Genomic DNA, 27,985 nt, shown 5'->3' on the forward strand with positions numbered 1-27,985 from the left:
GAAGCAAGACTCGCCTCAAAACCCTGCCAAGGGTCAGGAGTCCTGCTAGAGGTGGCCCTGAGTTCAAAGTCTTGACCTCCTGTGCACTCTCAAAGCACAGAACTGGGACTGTCCTCAGATGGGTGTCTCCACGCCTTGGACTAGGAGCCCCATAAGGGCAGGAATTCTCTTTCCCACTTGCTTGAAGGGAATGGTGAACATAAGGGAAGTACCTGGGAAAGACCCTGGCCCCTAAAACACACAGACCCTGTGGAAGGGCAGGAGGGGCCTCAGCCATACTCTCACCAACAGAGTGCCAGGACCCAGGGGTGCCCTTCCCTTGGAGCCTAAGCATGTGGGTCCGTGGCCCCAGTCCATACACCACCCCAGTCCTATTACTCAAAGAGAGAGCCCCTCCCTAGGACTGAGCAGAGATAGCTTCCCAGTGGTTAAACAAGCAGCCACAGCAAGAGGTTAGGAGGCCAGAAACTGAAATGAGGACAAGGTTCTGACAAGTTTAAAACATGTATTTAAAATACAATTTATAAAATGCTTAATCTGCCGACTCAGGAGCCCGCGGTGCGGGGTGGGGTAGGGTGGGCAGCTACCCGCTAGACCAGCAGAGCAGGACTGCAGGGGTGCGGCCCTCCCTCCCATGCCCTTCTGTTCAGATACCCAAGGGGCCCATATGCACCCCTGGGATCACATGGCCGAAAACAGGACCCCAGAGGTTTCCAGAGTCTCTGCCTACCAGGGAGGCTGGGGCAGCCCTGCCGGCCCATCCCTGAGCAGAGCATCCCCAGATGGGGCAGAGCAGGGTATGGCTGGGCTAGACAGGGTGGGGTGAGGCAGTGGGCTCTGGAAGGGGCTGATGGTAGCAGATAGGGTGTTGCCTCCTGCCTGCAGGTGGGGAGCACCCTGATTGAGTGGGCGGAGAAGGGTTGGTCACCAGGCCCAGACCCCCAGCTCCTTTGGTTATAGGCTGACATCAGAGTAGTGGCTCATGGGAAGCGGTTAGCTGGAAGGTCTGAGGCCTGGCTCACGGAGTCAGGGAGGAGCTGGGGGAAGGGGACAGTACCATGAAGGCAGATAAAGGGGCAGCAGCCTCAGGTTTCTGCCCCCCACTCCCCTGGGGTTTTCCAAGCCAAAGCCTGCAGCTTACTTTTAAAAAATTAAAAAAAAAAAAAAAAAAAAAGCACTTAAGGAAAGTTAGACAACTACCCCCCCCACAAAAAAAACCCAAAACACCCACAAACACACACACAAAATCCAAACCGTTCTCTCATCTCCCCTCCCACCTCCCCCCAACACAATAGTTTCCTGTTTTCATTTCTTTCTCTTTAAAATTTTGCCTGTCACATCTCCATCTGGGAAGCCAGGACATGACTGCTGATGGGTGGTGGCAGGCACACAGCGGGCAGAGCCCCATCTTTGGCCGGAGGGAGGTGGGAGCATCAGTCCCCACTACATCCTCGATCCACAGACACCCATCAGCCAGCCTCCCCTTGGATCCCACTAGAGGAGGGGAGCAAGAACAGGTGGTCCCGACGGCTGAGCAATCAGCACTCTGGCCTTCCCACCTGGCCCACCTCTGTACCTTCTCCAGCTGAAAAGGAGAGTCTCATCTTGGGCCAGAAACCACTATTACATGAGGGACGGACACTATCCGTTTAGAATGCGGAAACTTGGTCAGGGCAGTGGAACTGTAAAGACAGCAGCAACCTTCTCCCTTGCCCACTCCTGGAGGTCATTTCCCCTCACAACAGCATGTGGGCACCATTCAACGTTCTGTGGGTTCTTACTGACTGAAGCTTTGTTCCACCTCTGCTCACAGACAATATCCTGGCTTCACACAGTTATAAGCCTGTGCTATGGACTAGTTACTGACTTAACCGACAGCTGACCATTCCTCCTAATGGGAAGATGTAGTGGGCCAAGGCTTGCTGGGCCCGGCTGACATCCCCACAGGGCAAGGCTGAGAGCCAGCAAACCAAAGGCGGAGCAAGCCTGCAAGACCTAGCTTGCCACCTTGGCCACCACGAGCTGCCCTAATCACAAATGTCACACCAACCACTCCAAAACTCATCTGCTGAGCAAGGAGGCCGTCTGGCTGGCTGAGGGACATAAGGCGAAGTGCAACGGAAGAGATCGGAAAGCCTGAGAGGCGCCAGATTGTACACACACAGCTGCTCTGGGCTGGGCCCCCTAAGCCTCTTCCACCTCAAAGAGCCAACGCAAATCTCCAGGCTCCAAAGACAGAGGGGAAACTGCCTTCATTCCAGGCCCTTGCTCTGGAAAAAGGGGTCGAGGGTAACCTAGGCCTATGGGGAACCAGTCTGTCATTACCAATCTTTAAATGCACAGCTTGTCTTTCCCCAAATGTTATTCAGAATGGTCTGCTCCCAAGGTAGTGATTTCACAAGGGAAATGTACCGGGTAGAGTTACCGAGCTGACGCCATCAACAGAGATGGCGCTCCACAGACCCTTGAGAGTTCTAAGCCTTGCTGGAGTGGGAAGACCCACCTACCTTCTGACCACACTCGGCAGGAGGCTCAGAGTCCTGCAGTCAGACTCTCTCCTGGCTTTCCTTGTGCTGACAGCAAAATACTGAGCAAGGCTCGCAGCCTCACTCCTAAAGCCCGGGAGTGCAGCCTCACTCCCTGCCCTCTTCTAGAAGTAGTAAGCCCAGCTGGTAGGGAACCACCCTGAGGGGTTTTGGAAGGGAAAGTCTGTTCACTTTCCCTATCTCCCAAAATACTAAAGGTGAGGGGTTGGCACCCTCCCCAGGCTCTCTGAGCCTATAGAGCTAGCCCAGTCTCCAGGTAGGGCCCAGATGCTCTGGGACTTAGCTGGGGGGAGGGAGGTATAGGCATGGGGTGCTCATCTGTCCTGGGCTGCAGAGCCCTGCCCCTTTTCTCGGCGGCAGTAGGAATACAGAAGCTAAGCTCACCAAAATCCTATTGGTTAATGTTTCTAGTGGATTGCCCAGAAACATTTTTAAGTAGACTACCAAACTACCCTTTCTCAATTAAAAATTCATTAAACTGCTAAAACCCCTCCCATGTACTTTTTTTTGCAAATCAAATATTTGTATAAACAAACAAAAATAGGAAGGAAAGAAAAAAAAAAAAAAAGGATATGTTCAAAATGGAACTTGCTTTTAAGTGATGAAGACATGCACTTGAGGGTGGGTGGATGGGAGTTCTCATTTGTGTTTTGAAATCCCAAATTAATGAGCATGATAAACTGTTATTGCTGGCACTGGCTTCACCCCAAGCAGCCAAGTGGCACTGTCTGACTCTAAGACTCTGAGTCCTTGGTGGGTCCCCCCAACCCTCCTCTAACCCCCACCCTTTCCCTTTCCATTGACTTGGGACAGCCCTTGTAGACGTGCCAATCACAGTGGGAAGGGGGGGGAAGGGAGGTCACAGTGCATGGGGTTCAAGGTCACAGTGGGCGGAGCAAAGGGGATCACAGTGCAAGTAAGTCAGGTCGTTCCCTCTGCTCAAGTCCAGCTGTCTGCCACAGCAGTGCGACCCGCAGCGGACGACCCAGGAGGTGGTGACGGCGGTGGCGGCGGCATCCTTCCCTGCCCGCGTTTATCTGCGCTGTTTGAAGCCTTGTGACCCATCAGGACCCAAAGGCTGTCTGATCACATTGTTAGGCTGCCTGCTGTCTTCGGGTTGGGAGATCCTGGTTGGCCTGAAGGGAAGAAGATCAGAGTGAGGCCTGAAAAAGGGTATAAAAGAGGCCCCCAAATCTTAAAATCAACCAATTCTGCACCTGGGGCAGAAGTCACAGTGGCTATTAGCCAACTCTGGCTCTCTGAGCCTGCTTCTTTGGCAAGCAGACTCAGTGCAGCTCCAAGCTGGGAAGCCCCTGAGAGCAGGTGGGGTGGACGGTCCATGTTCACCTCTAGCGCCTGCAGCACTCTTCCCCACAGGCTGGTTCGCCATCATTCACCCGGAGGCAGAGGAAGTGCTCAAGGGCCCATCCTGTACAGAGGCAGTGACCGTGGATAGCATATCTTCCACAGAACTCCATGGCACAGACTCCCCAGAGGTCGGGCCAAGGTAAAGACCTCTAACCAAGAGCTCATCAGAGTGACCTGGCACCCGCCACTGCTGCTCCCCTGCTTCTCTCCAAATCATGGGATTAATGGTTGACTCATATTACTATGGAAAACTAAAAGAAAATGGACTTTTTCTACTTTGCCAAACGAAGGCTTACAGGAGAGATAACAGAAGTCCATCAAAATAATGAAGGTGTAGAAATAAGGTACAGATTAGCACTTCAAGTCCAAGAATATACCGAGGCTGAGAATCCTCCAAGGAGGATTCTCAAAGTTAGAAAGAGGCTGTTTCAACAAATACTGCTTTACCAGGAGGTGACAAACTTACATAATACAACCTCTAGGACTGCAAAGAAAAAAAATGCCAGGAATAAAAAAGAATTTAGAAAATTCACGGAAACATCACAGTGGGCCACTGTAAGACCCAAAAGATAACATCCAGAACCCACTTATTTAATTGCACAACAAATGGACGAGGCAGGTACGATCATTATCCCATTTTTCAGACTAGACTACAAGGGCACAGAGGGGTTAAGTAGGTCTAAGTTAAGCAGAAGTTAAGTGGCAGAGGGGGACTTTCCCTCTGTGGCGCAGTGGTTAAGGATCCACCTGTCAATGCAGGGGACACAGGTTCGAGCCCTGGTCCGGGAAGATCCCACATGCCGCGGAGCAACTAACCCCGTGCACCACAAATACTGAGCCTGCGCTCTAGAGCCCTCGAGCCACAACTACTGAGCCCACGTGCCACAACTACTGAAGCCCACATGCCTAGAGTCCGTGCTCCGCAACAAAGAGAAGCCGCTGCAATGAGAAGCCCGCACACTGCAATTAAGAGTGGCCCCCACTCACCACAACTAGAGAAAGCCCGCACGCGGCAACGAAGACCCAACGCAGCCAATAAATGAATAAATAAATAAATAAATTTATATTAAAAAAAAAAAGAAGAAGTTAAGTGGCAGAGATGGGCTCAAACTGGCTGATTTTGACTCAAAGTCCATGCCTTTACCCTGTATGCCACACTGCCCCCTGGCGCCTGCAGAGGCAGCATGCCAGCAAAGCTTTCAGAGCAGTCCCGGAGCCAGTGCAGACAACAAACCAGCCCTACCAGCCGGGGTGGGCAGCTGCAGCCACGATGGTTCCAGCCCTGATTCTGCCTGCTTCTCACTGCTCTGCAGGCAGCCAGGCCACTCTCCTCCTCCTCCTCCTCAAGGTGGCCTGGTGGAGTGGTCAGGTCTGGCTGGCAGGTCACCCCTGCCAGCTACACTCACCGGTCGAGGATGGGTTTCTCTTGCTCCTCCTCGGGACTGGCGCTGCCCAGGATCCGCTTCCGGGCCTCCGCGTACTCTGCCTCCCGCTGCGCTAGGGACTTGACGGGAAGGGCTGGCCTGCTGGTGGAGTTGGGGCTGCTGACCACACCGTTGCTGGTGGGCCTCTTGAGGATGCGAATCTGTGGAGGGGGCCCCGTGGGAAGGCTATCGTCCTGAATCACAATGGGCACTTTGGGAGGAGATTTGGATTTCCTGCTGACAAAGAGCAAACACAGCTTCACAAGTCCTACCCTTGACTACAGAGGCCCCATCCATGTCCCACACCCACCCCTCACCACTTTTCTCTCCCTCCCCCTCCTAATTCTATTCGTTATTCTCTGGCCTCTGACCAGACATCAAAATTCTCACTCTTCAAGAAGGGTTTCTCAAAAGAGCAACCTTGCCTATTAAGCTCACGCAGCCCACAGGTCTGCTCCTCAGACCGAACCCCAGGCAAGGGGGGGCAGGAACACCACCTCATTCTGGGACTTCTATCCCCGTGTTCGTCAAAGTCACATCAACCACTGTCGGGCCCCTGTGGCAAAACACTTCTTGTCCAGAATCCAATGGCCTCAGTTAAAACCCCAGCTTCCCTACACAGACCCGCGTGTAACAGGCCGGTGCGGTGGGAGCCCCTTAGCTTGGGGATCAGCAAAGTGTTCACTCCCAGTCAAGGTCCCACAACATGCGCTCAGACCGAACACTCAAAGGAGCCAGCTCCGCCGTCCCTGCCTGGCATCAAGACAGGATTTACCAAACTGCCTCAGCCTCTGGTGAGTGTCCTGTGCCTCCCAGAGACAAGCTACTCCAGACACTGGATGGCCTCTTCAGAAGAGCTTCTGAGCAGAGACCCCTCCCTCACCAGGGCTCTCCGGTCTGCTGGACGCGGCGGGGCTGGGGTCAAGGACGACCCTGGAAACAGTGCTTGGCAGTGCTCAAAGGAAAAGCACTGTCCAAGGCTGGTAGATGTGCACATCGGGCAATGTGTCCACAAGGGGAGGAGAAAAACGACACAGGAAGGGAAAGAAACAAAAGCCACAGGAGAACAAGGGATCCAGGCAGGAACGGCCACCCCTCAACAGCCACAAAGACCCTCCCCAGAGCAGTCAACTAGCTTCTCTTCAGAACCAGACAGCGCTCAGGGGCCTGTTTTCAGAGCCTTGGTTGCCAGGAGGAGTAGGTACTGGAGGGCTGCTGCCAGGGGAGCTGGAACAGGTCTTGGGTGGGACAGGACAGCACGGCCAGGGGGCTGTAACCAGGCGCTAGTGTGGTTGCTGAGATGAGCAGACACACAAGGAGCCAGCACTCGGATCACAGAGGCAGGGAGCCAGGAAGTCAGCGGACGGGCAGGGCACCCCCAGTTCCCTGGGGACGGCTGTGCAGCCCATCAGGCAAGTCCAGAGAGGCCCTCCCCTCCTCCTCCTCCCTGCCGCCTGTCCCTGCGGGAAGCTGACAGGTTACCAGAGCAAAGACAGACTGCTGAAGTCAACTTTCACCTGCTTCGGAAACCCACTTCCTCTGCTGCCTGGGTGGGGGAAAAAAGCTATCCTTAAAGGTCTTGAAGAATTCCCAAGAATCTTTTCTTCCAGGATACCCTCGTAATGCCCCAAGCCACCAAGTCACGGAGGGCCCTGGGAAATCTTCTGTCCAACCTCCTCGTGTCACAGAGAGAGAAAGTGATGTCCAGAAAGGGAAACAACTTGCTCCAAACCTCAGAGTCAGGCCTCAAGCCCAAGCCTTCTGACTTGTCACCCCCCACCTCACACAGGGTGCCCACTAAGGCAGGAGGCAGGTGCAACACTCCAGCCTCACTGCCAGAGCCGCAAGCCACCGTGTCCCTAAGGGAAGGGTTCGCTGCCCAGGAGGCTGACCTGCCGGTATCTAACGGCCAGCTGGAGAACACCACTGACTGCCCAGCTCTCACGGCAGAGAGCACGAGCCCTCAGACCAGACAGCAGCCTTACCTCTCCTTTTGTGTGATCTTCAGTTTTTTTTCCAACCGTCTGTCTATTTCCTAGAGGAAAAAAATGTATATAAAAAGTGGAAAAAAATCTCTCTCAAATAAAAACTTACGTCTTTATTTTCAGAGCTAAGGGCAGTGTCCTTTCTGACCAGGGACATTACTGTGTCCTTTGAAGTAACGGATGCAGCCCTCCCTTTATGAGACTCTGGGATGTGGGGCCCTGACTCCCTGCAGGTTCATCTCCCTCCATCCCCGTGGCTGCGGTGAGAGTTCTAGACCTCATCATTCAGCTGGGTTCTTTGCATGGCCTCCAACTAGTCTCCTGGTCACCAATCAGTCCTTCACAGAGCCACTTGTATCAACTTTCCAAACATTAAGTCTGACTGTGTCACTTCCCCACTTAAAACACTTCAACTGCTTGCTGGATCCAGTCCAAGCTCCTAAGCATGCCTCGTCCACACATTCCCTGTTCCTGTGCTACACCACAGCAGAACCCAACTGCGGCAACCTCCAGAACCCAGCGTGCTGATCCGCCTGCCTGCAGTCTCCGCCCCCTTGCAAACTCCCATTCATCCTGCAAAACCCAGCTTGAATGTCCACCTCTTCTTTCTGAAGTCTTCTTTGATCCCATACAGTTAATCACCTGCTCCTCAGACATAAGCTCTCCCTTTTACATTCCTTCATGATCATATGTGTCACGTATTTTATGATCTATTTTTCTTACTCGCATGGACTTGAACTCTGTGAGTAGCACCTAGCAAAAGGCCTAGAACAAAACAGAAGGCTAACATCTGTGGAACTGGATGGAAGTCAGAGTCCTCAGGCCCTCAGCACCAGGAACTCCTCCACAGCCTCGTGTACGAGCCTCCATGCACGGGACAGGGAAGCCGTGCACAGAGCACAGCCCAAACCTCCAGGCTCCTTGGCTGTCCCACTGCTTTTTCTTAAAAAACGTTCCACCAACCAGCGAGGGCAAGACCATCCAGCTACTGGATTATGTAAAATTATGTATTTCTCTGGAGAGTAGATCTATAACAGTGGCTCTCAACCAGGGGTGACTTTGCCCATCAGTACGTGTGGCAACGTCTGGAGACATTTTTAGTTGTCATTACTGGAGGGGAGCTGCTACTGGCACCTAGTGGGTTGAGTCCAGGGATGCTACTAAAATCCTACAATGCACAGAATAGCCCCACAGCAAAGAATTATCTAGCCCCAAATGTCAACAGTGACAGGGCTGAGAAACCCTGACCTATAAGATGGATGGGATTTTCAAAGGAGTCTGTTACTTGCAAAATGTTAAGAATGACTACCTTAGTAAAAAGTTTTTGAAATTTGCTGAGTTCCATCTCAGAGCCCAGCGTGTAGCTAGTTTTCACAAATGCTCTGTATTTCCTGTGCAGTTCAAGCTGGTTAACCATATTATTCAAATCTTCTACATTCTTACTGATTTGTTTGATCTATGGACTACAGAAAGAATCCAGAATTATTCCTTCTAGTACATTAAAGTTTATCATTGTGAAGTAATCTTCTTTACCTTAAACTCTATTATTTCACATTAATAAAGCTATGCCAGTTTTTTTTTTTTTTTTTTTTGGTTAGTATCCCCTGGAATATGTTTTCCTCTCTTACTTCTTGTCTCTCCATGTCCTTATTTTTGTTTCCTGTAAGCAAGATGAAGCTAGCCTAACCATATGAAGCTGAATTTAAATCGAGTCTGACACTGACACTCATTATGATTGATGCTGAGTTATGTTTAAAATTTTTTGTTTTTATGAAAGACCCAAAGTATATTTAGGCAAGCACAACAAACTGTATTCTGAGGGCACCATCAACTCTCTGGAGGGGGTAGGAAGCCACAAGAACAAAAACCTCTCACTCAAGCATGGAACACAAGTTGGCACCCAATGGCTGTTTAATGACTGAATAGAAATGGTGCACGGAGGGTAAGAGAATGACCTAGATGTTTTCTATGAACAGACAGACATGCACTCAAAGAGAATCTATGCCCACAGCACAGTCAGTAATGTAATTCTTCTAAATTTTTGTATTAATAACAGTGTTACTGCCTGAGGAAATACTATGTTTCACATTAGTCTAATGCCCACTACCTTTTATGGGCTTTTCACAAATAACTTGCAGTTTTAAAATTCCACACTATCATTTTGCTCCAATCTGAAGATGAGACTTCCTATTCAAGTTTCTCCATCATAAATGCAAGGTTTCACATCTGTGGGATTTAGGTGTCTTCAAACAGGGTCAAAATCAAATGCTTCCACGGGCGGGCAAGGAACCAAACTCCATATGCAGGGAGCACAGTGAGGAGGTGAGGGGGCTATGAGGTACCAAAGAACACTCGTTCCCCCTACAGACAGGCAGCCAAGCCCTGGAGGACAGGGCCAGAGCTGCTATTTTAGGAGATTTTTATAGGAAAGCTCTAAATTTTTAAACGTCATTACAGGAACTCTGGCTTTCATATCTCCATAAGGGCCAAATAAGACGTAAGAGGCAAATGGGCCTAATACGTTAGCTGATTTTTTAAAACACTGTGGAAAAATACACATTACAGTGGCTGAATTTGAGAGGTCCCATCCGGGTTTCCTCTCAGGAAGGCAAACTGCTTCCTTCTTTCTCTAGGGCCTTAGGGAAGACGGGGAATCTGCCCAAGCCTAGCAAATAGAGCTTGGGTGGAAAGAAGCCCTTCAAGAGGGCATACGGACTATAATGCTTAATGGCTGTCAATACACTCCCAAACACTCATTTTCTGGCATACCAACCCTGTTTGATAAACAAAGTAGCTTGTATCCCTCTCTGTCAGAGGAGGGCAAGTTGCTCAGGGAGGTTAAGGAACTTAGCCAAGGTCACAAGGTAGTACATCATGGAGGCAGCCCTAGAACTACGGCCTCTGGAGGCCCTGTCCCGTGCTGCCACACCCCCACGAGTGCTCAAACCCTTGGAAATGCTGCTAAAGCTATTAGATATTGATCCCCTCTTCCATATAGCCCCTGAATCCTACACTGCTCCCTGGCACTCCAATAACTAATACTCCCATCAATCTCCATCGCGTCAGACAGGATGGTTTATCAGAGTTGAGGAATTCTTCTATCAGATGAGAGGACAAGATATAAACCCAACAGCTCTCTGGTGGTGTGTGGATCCTGGCCATCTCCAGATGGCCAGCTGTACACCAGCATGCTCAGAGCCGTCCAAGCAGGAGAGGGGTGCTCTGCCAGCAGCTGGAGAGGGCACTGCATCTCACTATGGAGTCTGTCCAGGTATCATGAGTCAGTCCATTCTCTCCTTGGACAAGGCTTTACAATCAATCTGCTCTCAGACTCATGCTCTGAAGAGCTGGACCAAGTGGAAACTTTCCTACAGGGTGCACTACAAGGAGAATGCTTGTCTCCTCCAGAGATGCAATAGCCCAAAGGAATTAAACAGGCCTCAGAATGTGTGAGGAAGCATCTAGGTATGGGCCCCAACAAAGAATCTAGTTATCTAAGGGCACCTTCTCTTTTTAAAAGGATGCACAGAGGCCCGGCCCAAGGTCAAGGCTCCTGTGTTAGAGGACCAAGGACTTCTGTGTTAGTGAAAGAAACCCATAAGCTCATCACTTCATTACTCAGCTCTGAGTGAGGAAGTGTCACCGGGGCACAAGGCAAGTTTAGGGCATAAGCAATCAGAGGGGAGGTGCTAAGAAAGTTTGATTTCCTATGGCTTCTCCTTCCAGAAAAGCTCTTTATTTTTTGTCAAGTGGCATTGAAGAGACACCAGAAGATGATGCTCTCTGCTAAGTGGGGTGGCCTCCTCTCTTTGGGTCAAAATCCTAAACAAAAGATCTCTTGTTACCAAGCACAGGTATCACTTCTCCTGTGGAACTACCCCTCTACAAAAATGAGGTACATGCTTCTTGGTCTGAGAGAACAAGCGAAACCATAAAGAAAGCAAGCATGGGGGCAGGAGGTCATGAAGAGCCACAGTGGGGAGCAAGGTGGTTCTGGATGGGCTGGTCCTCATGGGAGGCAGAGGGGAGGCCACAGCCGCAGCCACCGGGTGAGCGACACAAGACATCCAGATCTGCAAATTCAGCTCACCAAGGGAAGCAGCACAGCTTCACTGGCTGCCGAGGCCCTCAGTCTTGTAATGGTTATGCTCATGTGAACCTCCAGCAGAGAGATGGGAATGGAAGCATGGGAGGGGAGGAGACGCCTCAAACAGCCTAAGCCGTGACCCAGCCACAACCTTCAAAAGGAGCAGAGGCAACAAAGAGGACCAGGATGTACGTGCAAGGGCAGGCAGACTACAGCGAGAGCCTCACTCCTGTAACACTAAGGGGCGGATGAGAAAGGAAAAAAGAAAAGTGAGAAGGTAAGAGGTGAGGAAAAAAAGGCAGAAGAGAGAAACAGATAGGTTATTCTGGGCCTCGGTGCAAAGTACAGCAAGTACAGCACCATTACAGCTTACTGTCTCAAAAAACAGACTTTATCAGCTCACCTAGGGATGGTGAAGCTGATTCATACTAGCCACACTCGCAGGAGAGAGTGAACAAACCCAAATCCTGATCTGTTACACTGGGGGGGAGGGGGGGAGGTGTCTTGTCCTTTCTGGAGCCTGACCTCCTGCTACCAGCTCCCCAGGGCCCCCACCGCACCGTGTCCTGCTCCACCACAGCATTCCTCTCTCTGATAACCCAAATCCTCTGGTCACCAATGCAGCCAACACAACTCCAAAGAATCCAAGTAATCTTGTATTGAATGGAAGTCTAAGATGTCTTGGCTCTGAGTTAGGAAATAACATCTTTTTATCAGCAACAGTTACAATTTAAGTGACTTTTCCGGGACAGTTTGTCTCTCTTTGTCAGTTTCCATTTCAGAAGAGGATCTTTTCTGATTTTCCTCTCAGATTCAAGGAATAATGACTGGTCTTGGGCTCCCTGTGAACCACTATGCCCCACAGGCTCATCTGGTCTCGTCCAGCTATCCCAAATTGGGGAGCACATATCTACAAGCAGACCACTGGGGGGATCTGAAGAGACAGGAGTCCTGAAAGTAACAAGTGTTTCTCTCAGAACCAGAGCCTGACAGGTCCTGATGAAAAGCAAAGAGAAGACGCTGTCAAGGAGTAGATGGTGAGACCACCTTCCAAGTACGTTCTGGCTCCCGAACTCCAACCATAGCAGGAAGTGCCCAAGCGGGGCCTAATCTCTTTAAGTTTGGGGCAGGACATCAGCGCCCATTCCCCTGGCTAAAAGACTGCCTGTGGGGCTTCCCTGGTGGCGCAGTGGTTGAGAGTCTGCCTGCCAATGAAGGGGACACGGGTTCGAGCCCTGGTCTGGGAAGATCCCACATGCCGCGGAGCAACTGGGCCCGTGAGCCACAATTACTGAGCCTGCGCGTCTGGAGCTAGTGCTCCGCAACAAGAGAGGCCGCGATAGTGAGAGGCCCGCGCACCGCGATGAAGAGTGGCCCCAGCTTGCCACAAGTAGAGAAAGCCCTCGCACAAGAAACGAAGACCCAACACAGCCATAAATAAATAAATAAAAAATTTTAAAAAAGTGTCATTCTGAAAAACATACACGCGAGATTATTTCTTAAAAAAAGACTGCCTGTGTCAGGGCCTCCTGGAGAGCAGTCTCCCCAGAAAGGCGCCAGTGTCTCCATACCACACACAAGGATGGAATTCTGGCTCCTTCCATGAGGGCCTCAATTTCATTCAGGAATAAAGCAAAAAGAATTCATGGGGACAACCAGCAAAATCTGGTCTAAAACCGGATAAAAAGGTCTCTGTAACTTTTAAAGTGCACCACTGGTCATTTCAAGTCCAGATGTGCAATCCATAGAGACTTTGCCAAACAACCTTCATATCGACTTGTGTAACTCTGTGCTTCATCCCTGCCTTGTTTCTCTACATCAGTGGCATGGCAGTGACACTGTCCTGCCCCAGCGGGGCTGGCCGTCTCCAATGCTTCTGCTTATTCTACCTCCCCCGACTAACTACAGGGAGGGAAGCACCCAAAGTCATACCACCCCAGGTTTGATTTTACAGTGATGCTTCAGGATCACTGTCAAGTTCAAAAAATCAACTCAACTCCTGAGCAAACATGATCAGGTAATTCAGAAAAAGCAAAAGGCAGAAATCAGAAGTTGAGAGACAAAGAAGACCTGTGGGGGCACAGCTAGGCCATCAGCTGCCTTTTTAATACAGACGCAGGTTAGTCTGTTTGAAAGTTCCATTTCCCGCAAAACATTCCTCCTTCCTCTGTTACTCCCACAGCAAGGAAAACATTCCACTTTAATTACGTGGGCCACTGTAGGGCACAGGATATAGTTCTAAAGCTCCTTCCCTACCTAAGGAAGTCTACGCTTTGTTAGTATATCTCAAGGCCATTTTCCTTTTGCTTTACTGTGATAAAAAAAGCTGGAGACAAGCATTTATGGAAAACCTACTATAAAGTAGGAGATGTGCTAGAAGCTGGAAACCCAGAGATGAGTAAGGCAATCCCCACTGATGAGGAGAGCCTAGCCAGGTGGGAGAAGACAGATAAACCACAGTTGCCATGTTGGTTGTATCAACAGTGTTTTGGAAAGAGAAATGAAGGGGGGACGAGCCTGCCATGAGAAGTCAGGGAAAGCTGCAGAAACTTAAAGGACTAGAGTTTTAAGGAGAAGAGAAGGGGCATAATAAAATTGGGGAGAAAGAATGAAAACATGAATAGAGGGAAAGAAAAAAGGAACCCCAAATAAGATACTTCTTAAATGGAGATATTCAAATCTAGAAAGGTATTTGACAATGGACCCATCTCTCTTTTAAAAAATCTAGGTTTGGAAAACCATCTGAGATTACTTTAGCTGCAGTCAGCAATGGTTCTTATTATTTGGGGACTTCCCTGGTGGCACAGTGGTTAAGAACCCACCTGCCAATGTAGGGTACATGGGTTCAAGCCCTGGTCCAGGAAGATCCCACATGCCGCGGAGCAACTAAGCCCATGAGCCACAACTACTGAGCCTGTGCTGTAGAGCCCTCAAGCCACTACTGAGCCCACGTGCCACAACTACTGAAGCCCGTGTGCCGAGAGCCTGTGCTCCGCAACAAGAGAAGCCACCGCAATGAGAAGCCCGCGCACCACAACGAAGAGTAGCCCCCACTCGCCACAACTAGAGAAAGCCCGCGTGCAGCAGAAGACCCAAAGCAGCCAAAAAAAAAACCCAGAAAAACAAAAAAACAAAACATATTTGGTATCAACACTACTCAAAAAGCTACTGCATAAAATTAGTTGTAACTCCTAGGGCCAGCAAGATATGAACTGGAAGAACTTAGGCACACCAGAAAACCACGAAGGGCTTTGGGGTGGTACACTGTAAAGACCAAACAATTCATATTTGCTCGTAAGGAACAACCAGTTCCTGCTTTCTTTTCCAAGTTTGCTACAGCTTTCTGGACCTCTCTGCGCCTGCCCAGGAAGAGGGAATCCTTTGGGCACACTCTCTTCTGCACTAGATTCAGCTATACCACTCAGTGCAGTGGTGACCGCCACGTGTGGCTGGTAAGCACTTGACATGTGGCCAGTCCAAACTGAGACGTGCTTTAAGTGCCAAATACACAGCAGACTTCCCAGACTTAGTACAAAAAAAGAGTGTAAAATAGCTCATTAATATATTTTCAATATTTATATGTTGACATGATACTACTTTGTATATATTGGATTAAATTAAAAATATTAAAATTAACCTCACTTCTTTCTTTATACTTTTCAAATGTGGCTTCTAGAAAATTTTACATTACCTATGTGGCTTGCATGATACTTCTGTTGGACAACACTGCTTTAGATCTAACCTTAGAATAAGATGTGCCTCTGTTGTACATTTCATCTGTCGGCAACTAGTGACTGAGTGCCTTAAGGACCCAAGAGGCATGGTGTGTATTGATGTGCAAGACCTACTTTGGTGGATCCTATTTTTCATGTTGGCATAACAGCAACTAGCACTCATCCAGCGCCCAATGTTTGGCTCAGGCCCTGCTCTGGGTAACATTCACCACCTCACTTCAATCCAGCTCTCTAAGCCCCACTGTCCCACTGAAACTGTCCTTGTCGAAGTTGCCAAAGACATGCAGTCATTGGCCAAAATCACTGGTAAATTCCAAATTTTCACTTCGCCCAACCTCTCAGCAGCATTCAGCACTGCTCAATGCTCCTTCCTTAAAGCATTTTTTTTTCTAAATTGAAGTAAGCTTGCTTGCTTATTTATTTATTTATTTATTTATGGCTGCGTTGGGTCTTTGTTGCTGAATGCGGGTTTTCTCTGGTTGCGGTGAGAGGGGGCTACTCTTCGTTGCAGTGCGCGGGCTTCTCATTGCGGTGGCTTCTCTTGTTGCGGAGCACGGGCTCTAGGCACACGGGCTTCAGTAGTTGCAGCACGCGGACTCACTAGTTGTGGCTCACGGGCTCTAGAGCCAATCGTTGTGGCACACGGGCTTAGTTGCTCCGCGGCATGTGGGATCTTCCCGGACCAGGGCTCGAACCCGTTTCCCCTGCATTGGCAGGTGGATTCTTAACCACTGTGCCACCAGGGAAGTCCATTAATTGAAGTAAGCTTTTATATATAGAATGCATAAAGCATTTTCTTTATTCAGCCTCCAGACACTACTCTCCTGGTAGTTCCCTCTCACATTCCATATTTGATTTCTCCTATAACAAGATAGGTTCCTTTTCCTCTCCTGATCCCTTGAGGTTGGAGAGTTTGCCCCTTCTGTATCCAAGCTGGCTTATTAACTGATCTCATCTAGTTCCACAGCTTTAAAACCATTGATACACAACTGTCAACTTGACATTCCCACTTGGATTTCAAAAGGTACCTCAACCTTTTGTGTCCAAAACCCAACTCTTGATTTTACCCAATCACCCAAACCTGCTCCTCCCACAGTCCCTTTACCCACCCCATTTCAGCAATTCCAGTCTTCTAGGGATCAGGCCAAAGACTCTGCACTCATCTCGATGCCTCCTTCACACCCACATTACCAAATCTCGTTGGTTCTATTTTCAAAATGTACCCTGAATTTTCTCAACACTTCTGCTTCTGTGACCACCCTGGTCCAAATTACCAACAGCCCCTGAATGGTCAGTTGTAATAGTATCCTAATTAGTCTCTGTGCTTCCATTCTTGCCCCTGCAGTTTATTTTACACACAGCAGCCAAAACTACCTTTTTAAAAACCAAGTTAACTTCTGTTTAACACCCTCACATGGCTTCCTATTTCAAGGCGATCTCCACCATGGCCTCCTAGTCTCTACTGGATCTGGCTCCCTGCTACCTCTGACCTCATCTCTTGCCACTTTCTCTTTCACCCATTCCTACTAGATAAAACAGGCACAATTTAGCCTTAGAGCCTTTGCACTTGCGTTCCCTCTGCCTGCAATGTACTTCTGCAGCTTCTACATGGCTTGCTCTCTCAGCCTATCTTTATTTGAGAGGCCTTCTCTGACCGTTTTTAAGAAAAGGTACTCCTGGGGAATTCCCTGGTGGTCCAGTGGTTAGGACTCCATGCTTTCACTGCCGAGGGTCCGGTCTCAATCCCTGGTTTGGGAACTAAGATCTCGCAAGCCGCACAGCGCAGCCAAATTAAAAAAAAATAAAAATAAAAAAATAAATAATAAAAAACAAAAAAGGTACTCCTGCCAGTCACTTTCTATGCTCTTTTATTTATTTTTCTTCATTGTGTGTGTGTATAAAATATTATTTATTATTTATTATCCATCTTTCTGCACTAGAAAGTAAGCTTTATGAGAGTAGAAACTTCATTCACTACAGTTGTCCGGAGTGCCTAAAACAGTGCCCAACACATAAATCAAGGAACAATCCTATGAAACAAGATTTTAGCGATATATCCCCATTTTACAAATGATTTACAAACCAATTCAGAGGCGGTTATGTAACCTGACCATAGTTCCACAGCTACTATGGGGTGGAGCCAGAATATGAACTGGGTCTATCTGGATCCAAAGGCAGTGACACTCTCCATGTTTCAAATAAAATCTAAGGCTGCCTTAAGCACTTCACAGTAGTGGTGGTGGGAGCGCACTCTCCAAACACTTGCCACAGGTATGTGTAAGGAAGGCACCAGGTTCTTCCTTCACCACCCTAATCCTCACCACAACTCAAGTGATGTACAGCACCTCCGCTGCACGCTCAGAGGTTAACTGACTTGCTTAAGGTTACTCAACTAGTAAGTGAGAGAACTGAACCCTAAACCTCAAGGAGGAAGCAAAAAGGTTCAGGAGTGTGGCTGGTGTGTGGCCGCAGGAACTAAGAAGCAGAATAAAGACTGACAGGGATCACCAACCTGCCTGCCTGCGCACCCCAAGCCAGGTGAGTGCAAGCCCACAGTGCCTGAGGAAGGACTACAGCAGAGCTCAATTCCAAAGTCCAGATCTTAAATCTAAGAAGTGCCCCAAAGGAACAAATTTCCAGAACAGGCCTAGCAATTTATACTTATTTATTTATTTATGGCTGTGTTGGGTCTTCGTTTCTGGGCGAGGGCTCTCTCCAGTTGCGGCAAGCGGGGGCCACTCTTCACCGTGGTGTGCAGGCCTCTCACTGTCACGGCCTCTCTTGTTGCGGAGCACAGGCTCCAGACGCGCAGGCTCAGTAACTGTGGCTCACGGGCCCAGCTGCTCCGCGGCATGTGGGATCCTCCCAGACCAGGGCTCGAACCCGTGTGCCCTGCACTGGCAGGCAGATTCTCAACCACTGCGCCACCAGGGAAGCCCCAGGCCTCGCAATTTAGATGTATCCCTCAGAAACTCTGTAACTTGCCATCTTGAGACAATGTATTATTCTGCTTCGAGTGCCTCTTCAGAGGGTCTCCATAGGGGAGGGAATCCACACAGTCCCTTACCTTAAAGGAGTGGAACAGGCAGGGGTGGCAGTAGCGGTGGTGAGCCCAACCCCTGGAATAAAACAGGAAGCAAGAGTCTAATGGGGGTCCCCTTTCTCCATGTTTACTATTGCTTTCTCCTTTCCCTTTTCATACAACAGTAAGCAATACAACTCTTAGAGTAAACAATATACATATTAGTCCTCTGGGGCACCAAGAAAGAGACCCCTCAGCCAGTCCTGTCGCACCCTAATGGGACAGAGGCCACACTGTCAATGGCTGGAGAGCAGCCCTCACACTCAGAGCAACAACACGCTCTGCTCCAGCATTGTCTTTGAATGATGCTTTATTTACTCAATGCTTTATTTAACTCTCATCACCAGGCAAGGCGGATTTTATTAATCTAATTTTACAAATGAGAAAAACGAAGCTGAAAGGTAGTGATGAAATAAAAATTATTTTAAGACAAAACAGGAAAAATTTAAACACAAAAGATTCCTCTGCCCATTTGGGCCTCCTCCCTCCCCTTCTAGTGTGCATTGTGCACCTGTATTATGCATTAACCACACCTTCCCAACGGCAGAAATACCTGCTCAACCGTAAAGATCCACTTTTCTTCTGGTGTCGGCTATGCACCTCCTTAGTAGATAACATTCCTTTCTCAATCCTGTAAGGAGTCAGAATGACCTAGCACTTGCCTTGTACATGCAGACATCTTTGGTGAACTTTATGTACAATGCCAATATATCAGTTTCCTTAAACACAGTGACTGGTGCAGAACAGACTGGTCGGACAACGTGGGGAGATACTGGGCTGCACCTAATGCAAGTTCTCAGCTTAAATACTTACTTATGACCTTATTAACGTTACTAGCTCTATTACTTGTATTCTACCTGTTTTACAAGATTATAATTTTTTGCACTACCAAATGTATGACTGAGCCTCCAACAAAATTAATGATGACTAGGTCACTTGAAACAACTGACCAGATATACAGTTCTGTAAGATCAATGACTGTTAATAGTCTAACCCTAGATATAGGAAGAAGCAACAAGAGGGAACCATTTCCTGGACCATAACAGACTAGTAAGTCAGGTGGTCCAGAAGCTTTTCGTTACTGCTAACAGGGCCTAGTCGAATAATAGCACATTAAGTGGCCTATCAACAAAATCCTCACCTGACCTGGGATGAGCATTCCTAGCGTCATGGGGCGAATTGGTCAGGAAATGCCTCCCAAACCTTGGTTGAAATTAAGACCGAAAGGGAAGGGATTATACAATAAAGAATGTTACCTACCATCCAGTTCTGCAAGAATCAAGCCATTAGCCACTGCAGTCACTGACCTACAATACACCTGAAAAGAATTCAGGGTGAAGATCAGGATGAGGTATTTTGTGCTCTGGGAAAACTGGCAGAAATGGCCCTCAGATATTTTCAGGAGAAAATTTTATGGACCCAGTTTCTCACATCTTCCCATACTCAGAAAGCACTAAAACCATTAACTAAGATCACCTGTTCCTCGTGAACAGCAGTAACCTTCTACCAAGATGTGTGCTTGAAGTACATGCACCCCTTCGCCAAAATCACACATCTACTGGCCTCTCCCTTTACCTCTTCGGAACTGTTCTCAGAGCTCTCTGAGAGACTGTCTCCGGGTTATAATCCTCAGGTTGGCTAGAATAAAATTTTCCATTTCTTTCTTAGACTACTGATTAATTTTTTCGTTGACAGTAGGTAGTGACTTGCCCAAAACTCAGACATGGCACTTGAATCCTTAGCCTAGACTTCTGACTTCTCCTGCCATGGATGGTGGAAGTGCGTCATTGACTGGCAGAGGCAACCTATTCTTTCTTGCTACCTTTTAGAATGAAGACAGCAAGTCTCCTCTCCCAAAGGAAACATTAGGCATACAGACTGGGGGACAGAGCAAAGTCACTATTACCACCCCCAACACCAGGTTTTATTCAAACACCCAAGGGCGCCTTCACCAAAGGCTAGTTAGAATCACACACTCAGGAGGGGCAGCAAACAATGCCTCCAGGGCCAAGTCAATCAATAAAGCAGGCAGGACAAAACACAACAGGTAACACAATACGTAGGTAGGTAATATGCGGTGGGGACTATGGAAGAGAAGAGACTGAGAGGAATCAAGACCCAGGTAAAGGCATTCAGATTCAATATTTAAAAAACAATGTGCACCCCAAAAAGTGTATAGGTCGAATACCCGAGGGCTGGCAGTGTGAAGTACAGATAAAGGGATCCTAAGATAGCAGAGATGTTCAATCTTCTCAAGAGATCTGAGCAAAAATTAAGCAGAGATGTTCAATCTTCTCAAGAGATCTGAGCAAAAATTATTTCATTCTCTCTCTCCGCTTGGCTAGATGTTAAAAAGTTATTTCCCATTTATAATCAGGATTTCAGGGAATTCCCTGGCGGTCCAGTGGTTAGGACATCGCACTTTCACTGCCAAGGGCCCGGGTTCAATCCGTGGTTCAGGAACTAAGATCCTGCAAGCTGCGTAGTGGGCCAGAAAAAAAAAAAAAGATTAAATAAAGATTTCAACCAGCATATCACTTGCAGTCACTGTTCTTAGTATTAACAGCTAACAGCAGCATTGTCCTTCTGGCTCTTGAGCACCGAGTTCAAGTTTCTCAGATACACAAAATTTATTAGCTCGTCATCCAGGTTACAGAAGCAGGAGGTCAATCCCAGGCAAAACAAATACAATACTTCAAAGGAACTAGCAACTAAGCACCCTAAAGCACTTAACTAGTTAAATATCTGCCAAGAAGCAAAGGTAAACAAACTGTCCAAAAAGATCCCTAAGTGTAGGCTCAGGATGCCAAAAGCCTCGGCTGAGACCGACCATGTGATTTCCTCTCCTGGACACTAGGAATAATAGTACCTACACTTCACTAAGTCACTGAAACAGAATGGGATAATGAACATAAAAAGGCACTCCACTTGCGCAGTAACAAGCCCTCAAGATGCTGTCTAAGAAGCCCTTTCAGAAAGGCCAGTGGGATTTGGGAGTTCACAGGTTTATAGGCAGTGTTCATTCACCACCGAGATGTGCAACTAGGTAGCAGAAACAGAACTGACAGCTGAAGGGTCGCAAATGCTTTTATAAGCCAGGAAGGCCAGAGCATGAGGGCTGGTAATTTGGCTCTCAACGTCTATGAAGAGTAACGACAGTCCTGACCTTTCCAGACACAAGTCATAACTGTCCTGTACAATCTCATCTAAGGATCACACCCCTGAAGAATGCAACTTTTTTTTTTAATCTTTTTTTTGGCCACGCCACACGGCATGCAGGATCATAGTTCCTCGAACAGGGATCAAACCCACATCCTCTGTGTTGGAAGCATGGAGTCAACCACTGGACCGCCAGGGAAGTTCCAAAGAATGCAATTTTAACTGTACATATTTATTATTCCTTTTAGAAAGGAATGACTATTTCCTGTGTTCATTTTATAAGGAAAAGAGTTTTGGGTATGGGGAGTGGATAACTTACTGTAAGGGACATTTTAAAATCTCTTACCCTCAGGGATAAGACTCTTTATGTACACACAGACCGATGTTAGCATTTGTTGCTAATTTCTGTGGTGGCTGGTTTTAACCTTTATCTTGCATAGAGCTGAGCTGGATGTTAAGGAGAAGGATGCTTGGCGGAGGCTAGCATAGTTTAAAAAACCCTTGGGAAGAGAAATCTCTATAACTACCACTTAAAAAAAAACCCATTTCATTCTGTATTTTGGCCACAGGTAAAAGTAGCTAAACTCAATCTTCTCCTAGGAAACCAACAAGTCAGTAGTTGTCGTGACAGGAAAAAATTTCTATTTCCGTGGAAAGTGTGCAGGAAAGAACCCACTCCACCTTGTGAAGGCTAGCTAACTGATACAGCCAGAAACTGACATTAACTGTGGGAGGCCCACTACAGTGTAAAGGGGGAAACTGGAAAGAAAGGGCTGGCCTCAAGAATACTTTTGAGTCACCAGATCTAGACAACAGTGCCTTTTCTCTTGGAGGATTTTACCAAAAGCTTTAAAAAGACACACAATTCTGTCCTGTTGCAGAAAGAAAAGCAACTTTCCGAATTCCAACCCACAGCACCATGGCAGTTCTCTTGCATACCCAGAGCATGCTGGGAACAAGACCCCCATGCAGCCTCAAAGAAAAGAGCTGAGCAGTTACGAGTGAAAAGCTTTCTCCAGAGTCCCAGGGACAGACTGCTCAGCACAATCATGTCTAAACTAACTGCTTTACAGAAAGTCCCTTCTGAAGACATCAGTGCCTAGAACTCAATCTTTCCAAAAGGACCAGAAATAGCTTAGAAATGGTCCCTTTGGGCATGGTACACCTAGATTTGTGCTGATACCACAAATCTTAAATGCCTTCTTTACTGTAAGGACAGACATAAGGAAATCAGCACCAGGTAGCCCCAAAATAGCTAGTATTTGCCCACTATCCACAGCCACTGTACACCTTCTGTGATGACAGCAATTACAGGTAGCACTGAAGACCCCAAAGTGAGGTGGCAGCCACACTTCAGGGAGAATGGCCTCTTCTCGAAAGAAAGATAAGCAAATCAAAGCTCTTATCTCTTAAATTAAAAACTAACTATGTCACTACTCTGCTAAAAAAAAAAAAAAAAAAGCCTCCAAAGCTCTTTTCTGCTTTCAGGACAAAGTCCAAGCTCCCCAGAACCAAGTACAAGGAGGCTCTTCCTGATCTGGCCCCTGCATACCTCTCCACATACCTCTCGGGCCTCATCTCTTTCCACTCAGTCCTGCCAACACCCTACCCCCTCCAGCCAGAAGGAAATACTTGTAGCTCTCCCAATGCTACATTCTCTTCTCTCACTGCCTCCTTGCCTATGTGTGCATTTGTCCTACATTCTACCTGCCCCTCCCAGACCTACTGCTGCTTAATTCAACTGGTCCTTCAAATCTTATCACCTTCTCTACAAGACTGTCTCTGATCCCAGCCACGGTACCCTGTCTGTGCCAAAGAAAGTGCTGCCTCACTTGTCTCCTCCACTGAACTGTGCTGTGCCTAGTACCTGGAATACAGCAGGTATTCCATGTTTACTGACACCTTACTAGAGACTTATATACCATGCAGTACTGCTGAAGGGCTAACGTTTAGATGACTAGCTCAATGAGGGTAAAAAGTAAACATAATTTAAATTCTTAATCCAGAAGACCAGTATCCTTTAACTTACGCAAGATGCATTTCTTTCCAATTAGCTACATGACTTGCCCTTGTGAAAAAGAATAAAACGCAACTTTTGAGATGCAAGGAAATTAGAAAGGTTGCCAACGCTTTATAATAAATACCAGTCCAATTCCATTTATGTACCATCTGTCTTCCCCTAGGACTGGGTTAGCTCATTACCAACAAGATGGACTAGGTCATATCTTTTTTGTGTGTCTAAATAACAAGTGAATATAAAGCTTCAAACTATCAGAAATTTGAACCTGAGTCCATTAACCAGCTTTTAAGAAAGCTTTGATTTTAAACTTTTTCCCTTCTCCCTTTTCTTTTTCCTCCTCTAAATTCTACCCCATGCTTGCACAGTAATAATTAACCAGTACCAGATATCTGAAGACTGTAACCTCTGATAACATCACTGATGCACAAGTCTAAGTTGTTTTCAGAACAAGATGACCTTTGCAGGCTCCACGTCCAGACCACCAGGTCACAGACCACCGGGCAGGAGGCACATAGACCACAGACAGCCTGGCTGCTGGAACTATGATTAAGAAATGTCACAAGGGCTTCCCTGGTGGCGCAGTGGTTGAGAATCTGCCTGCTAATGCAGGGGACACGGGTTCGAGCCCTGGTCTGGGAAGATCCCACATGCTGCGGAGCAACTGGGCCCGTGAGCCACAACTGCTGAGCCTGCGCATCTGGAGCCTGTGCCCCGCAACGGGAGGGGCTGCGATAGTGAGAGGCCCGCGCACCGCGATGAAGAGTGGCCCCCGCACCACGATGAAGAGTGGCCCCCGCTTGCCGCAACTAGAGAAAGCCCTGGCACGAAACGAAGACCCAACACAGCTATAAATAAATAAATAAATAAATAAAGTAGCTATAAAGTAGTTCTTGTGTAACTGATTGGAAAATAATCTTAAAAAAAAAAAAAAAAAAAGAAATGTCACAAGAGCATGATTAACCACCAGCTTCCCCTCTCTTTCCCCTTTAAAAACTCCTAACTAGGGAATTCCCTGGCGGTCCAGTGGTTAGGATGGTTAGGGCTCCATGCTCTCAAGCTGAGAGCCCGGGTTCAATCCCTGGTCAGGGAACTAAGATCCCACAAGCCATGCGGCTCAGCCAAAAACCCCCAAAAAACAAAAAACCAACAAAAACAGAAACAAGACAAAACAAAAAACCAACTCTTAACTAAAAGACCAAGTTGGAGTGGATCTGAGACTTATCTCCCACTTCCTTGCTTGGCACCTTGCAATAAAATCCTTACTCTGCTGCAAACACCTTACTTTGCTGTGCCCTGGGCACGTGAGCCCTTTTCGCCTTTTCAACTTGAGCAAACTGCTGATCTGATTTCGGGGGGAGTGAGGATTACAAAATACTGCACGCTATTTGTCCCTTGAGATGTGCTTAAGACAAGGACACAATTTAGAGTTTGAATCAACATTAACTCAATTCTACATTTTCATTTCTCCCAAAGGCAGCATATTTTTAAAGAAGCATTTCCTCAATGGAATGTAAGTTACATTTTTTGAATTGTCCTTTTTTTTGAGGATGTAACTCCTTGGGAGAACAGGTAAAGGGACAATTTTATATCAGATAAGTGTTCACCATATTAACTAAAAGCAAAAAGCAGTGTATTTATAGAATATTTGAGGTGTTTCTCAAAGTCAGTCTTCCCCTGAAGGACACAATAGAACTTGACATTGAGTGTTCTGAAAATACAAAGGAAACAATGACCTCACATGTACTGACAAATAAGAAAAAAATTCTAGCATGATGGCAAAATTCTTTTGTGGTGTTGGAGGACAGGGATCACCAAAAGCCTCTTCTTTCAAGGATTAGAACTGCCTCTAAATTGTAAAGTTTAAATGCTCAGTTTTAGAATTAGTCAACCCCATTTGCTAGTCTTGCCATCTCGGTGTTTCATTTTTTTGCAAGGGGTTGTGTATGTGTAATTTAACACTCATTACCGTATATCAGCTGAGAGACAGGGTAACCTGAAGCTAAGACTTTTACATATGCAACCGGGTACGTCTGAAAGACGCTGTATAGTTAGTTGGTTTCCCAGTGATACAGACACTATGCTTCATCCCCTCCTTCTAAAGTGCACATTTACAAGACACTTTGTGAAATCCGCAAAGGGAATCAAATTCAAGAGAACCTTCAAATATAAGCCCAAAACAAACATTAAAAATGAAAGTTAATGCCCAACTCCCAGATTTTCCATAGGTCCCCAGGTGGGAGACAGCAAAATGCTAGAGAAAGAATCCAGCTTTGGAGTCAGGTCAAATCCCAGCTTCCCAATTACTATCTGTGTGCCCTTGAGCAAGAGAGGTTACTCCCTAAGCCTCAGTTTCCTTATTTACTAAAGGAAGGTAATACCTCTACAGGTTATTTCAATTAAATAAAAGCTATATAAGGGAACTTGCATTTTGGCAGTACTGCTCATGATGTCAATGAAACAAGGTTTGGGTTCTATTTCTGTACCTGGCACTTATAAATGGTTTTAGTAAAGTACAGTACAAAGAATACTGGACGAGCACCAGAATGATCTAAGTTAAATCTTACATCTCTGGTGTTTATTCAGCTATAAAATGCAGGAGTGGGCTACCTGATCTCTAAGCAGCTTAACAGTTCTGAAAAACTAAAGCAATTCTCAATTTCTGAACCCTACCTTCATTTTTGTTTATTTTCTTATTCCTTAACATGAGAAACTCATGTCCCTTTGAAACATGTGAAGAAAAAAAAAGAAAGGACAGGATTCTCAAGAAACTTATCATTTGAGTCATATTCAAACTGTAGGCCAAGCTTTTTTGCAGGGAGCAGCATGAGGGGTTCTGAATGATTCACTCACATCCGTGGTAGGCAATAAACGCCCCTACCGGAGATTGTAAATTCTCCGGCACAAAGTCACTGCTAAGCACTCTGTCTAGCACAGAGCAGACACTCCAAAATGTCTGTTGAATGAATAAATACCTAGCTGACACCTGTTGCTCCCTATAAAATCTTTCGATTGCTCTCCTTACTCAAGTCAAAATCCAAGAAAGATGGTCGGCACATAAGAGCTGTACCGAATACTTTCTGAACGAATTAATTCTTCAAATCCTCAATTATGCTAAGTGGGAAACAAAGACCTTGAGAGAAACGCTGAACCACCACCGGGAAAAACTTCAACGGCAAAGTTTCAACATTAAGGAAATGTTAAGGGAGAGGATCCGTTTCTCGGCCTCTTCAAGCGTTGACAAGCACCCTTAAAAGCGCTTGGGGGAAAAAAACCCAGGTCCTGTTTTTCTACCCCGGTACACTCGGCTCTCCACGCCCTACTCCCGACACATAAACCTTCACGGTGGATGTCACTCGAGCCAGCACTGAACAGACATGAACACGGGGGAGGACAAAAAGACATCTCCCCACCTTCACAAGGGTCACCATAGAACCACATACTCTGAAAAGACCAAATTAAACACGAACCTAATGGAACTGGCTACTCGGCTTAGGAAAAACTAATTTCCTATAGCTTGTGGAGGTAAACAAAACTCCAAAAACCAAAGTCGAACGGTGCATTTTCCCCCTCCTCTCCCAGGAATGCGGCTACTTTACATATCGCACCCCTCCCCCCTCGACCCCGGCGATCACACTTCAAGACCCTTCCCCGGTGCTCAGATCGTTGGGTGGGCCTCGGGGAGAAAGGCTGCCCGCTGGGCTTTCGGTTGTTACGGCGGGGTCCCCGGGAGACGAGCCTGCCGCGGGCTCTCAGAGTAAAATTGAAAGAGGAAAAAAACCCCAGACTCGCCCACCGTGGCGTATGGCGCAAAGCAGTGGGGGATTTTAGCAGAGTTGAGGGGTCCAGAAATGACTCAATTTCCTCCTCCTGCTCTTCAGCGGAGCCGGGCTTGCCGCCCCAGGTCCGCGCACACCCTCCCCACATGGTGTGTCGCTCCTCTTCAAAGCACATGAACTTTAAAATGGTGCTTTGGGCGGGGGGAGGGCCGACTGGGAAAGGAAGGATCAAAGGAGCTTGGGGCGGGTTAGCGGGCGCCTGGAAAACAGGCCCTGGGGAGCGGGTGTGGCGCCCCGGGTGACGCGCACGTCGCTAAGGGGGTGGTGGGTGGAAGGAGGTGCACCGGGCAAAGCTTGAGGGAGAAATGGAACGCGGCCCCTTTAAGAGGCCTTCACGGCGCTCAGGGGCCGGGGGCCTCTCCTTCGCCCCCGGCCCGGCGTGCGGGGCCCTTCCTCGGGGAGAACCATCCCCAGACCCGCTCCCCGGAGGCTTCCCTCACGCCAGGTCCCGCCCGGCCCAGCCCCGGGGCGGCGGCTCCTCCTTACCCCGCTGTCTGCCGCCTCCTCCCAGCTCTCAGCGACCTCCTCATCTTCCATCTTACTCGCCGCTTTCCCTCCTCCCCCCACCCCCTCTCCGCGCCTGCGCCCTGAGGCGCGTCTGCGTCGCGGGCGCCAGCACGCAAGGCTTTGCTCAATGAACCCCGCCCCCTGCCAAGCTCGGAAGAGGCTCCAGTCCAAGGCCCAAGATCATCCAGGAAGCCATCTTGGGAGAGGGCAGAGAAATCAGAAAGTTGCCATTTTTCT

General features: G+C 47.9%; 1 protein-coding gene across 6 annotated transcripts; it reads right to left on the reverse strand.

Annotated features, from left to right (window-relative positions):
• Positions 1-485: 485 nt before the first annotated feature.
• On the reverse strand, positions 486-27,807 carry SZRD1 (SUZ RNA binding domain containing 1). Of its 6 annotated transcripts, none has more exons than XM_061184875.1 (5): positions 27,728-27,773; positions 19,487-19,544; positions 7,324-7,373; positions 5,321-5,572; positions 486-3,682 (listed from the first exon to the last, which is right to left on the reverse strand). In XM_061184875.1, the coding sequence occupies exons 2-5, from the start codon at positions 19,487-19,489 to the stop codon at positions 3,580-3,582; spliced, it is 408 nt and encodes a 135-aa protein (XP_061040858.1). In that variant the 5' UTR covers positions 19,490-19,544; positions 27,728-27,773; the 3' UTR covers positions 486-3,579. The 6 variants fall into 6 exon arrangements, with proteins under 6 accessions (XP_061040858.1, XP_061040857.1, XP_061040856.1 ...); XM_061184874.1 differs by having other exon boundaries at positions 5,321-5,575; positions 27,728-27,772; XM_061184873.1 differs by lacking the exon at positions 19,487-19,544 and having other exon boundaries at positions 27,728-27,806.
• Between the last annotated feature and the right edge of the window lie 178 nt (positions 27,808-27,985).

The sequence above is a fragment of the Eubalaena glacialis genome, chromosome 3 (assembly GCF_028564815.1).
Source record: "Eubalaena glacialis isolate mEubGla1 chromosome 3, mEubGla1.1.hap2.+ XY, whole genome shotgun sequence".
NCBI lineage: Eukaryota > Metazoa > Chordata > Mammalia > Artiodactyla > Balaenidae > Eubalaena > Eubalaena glacialis.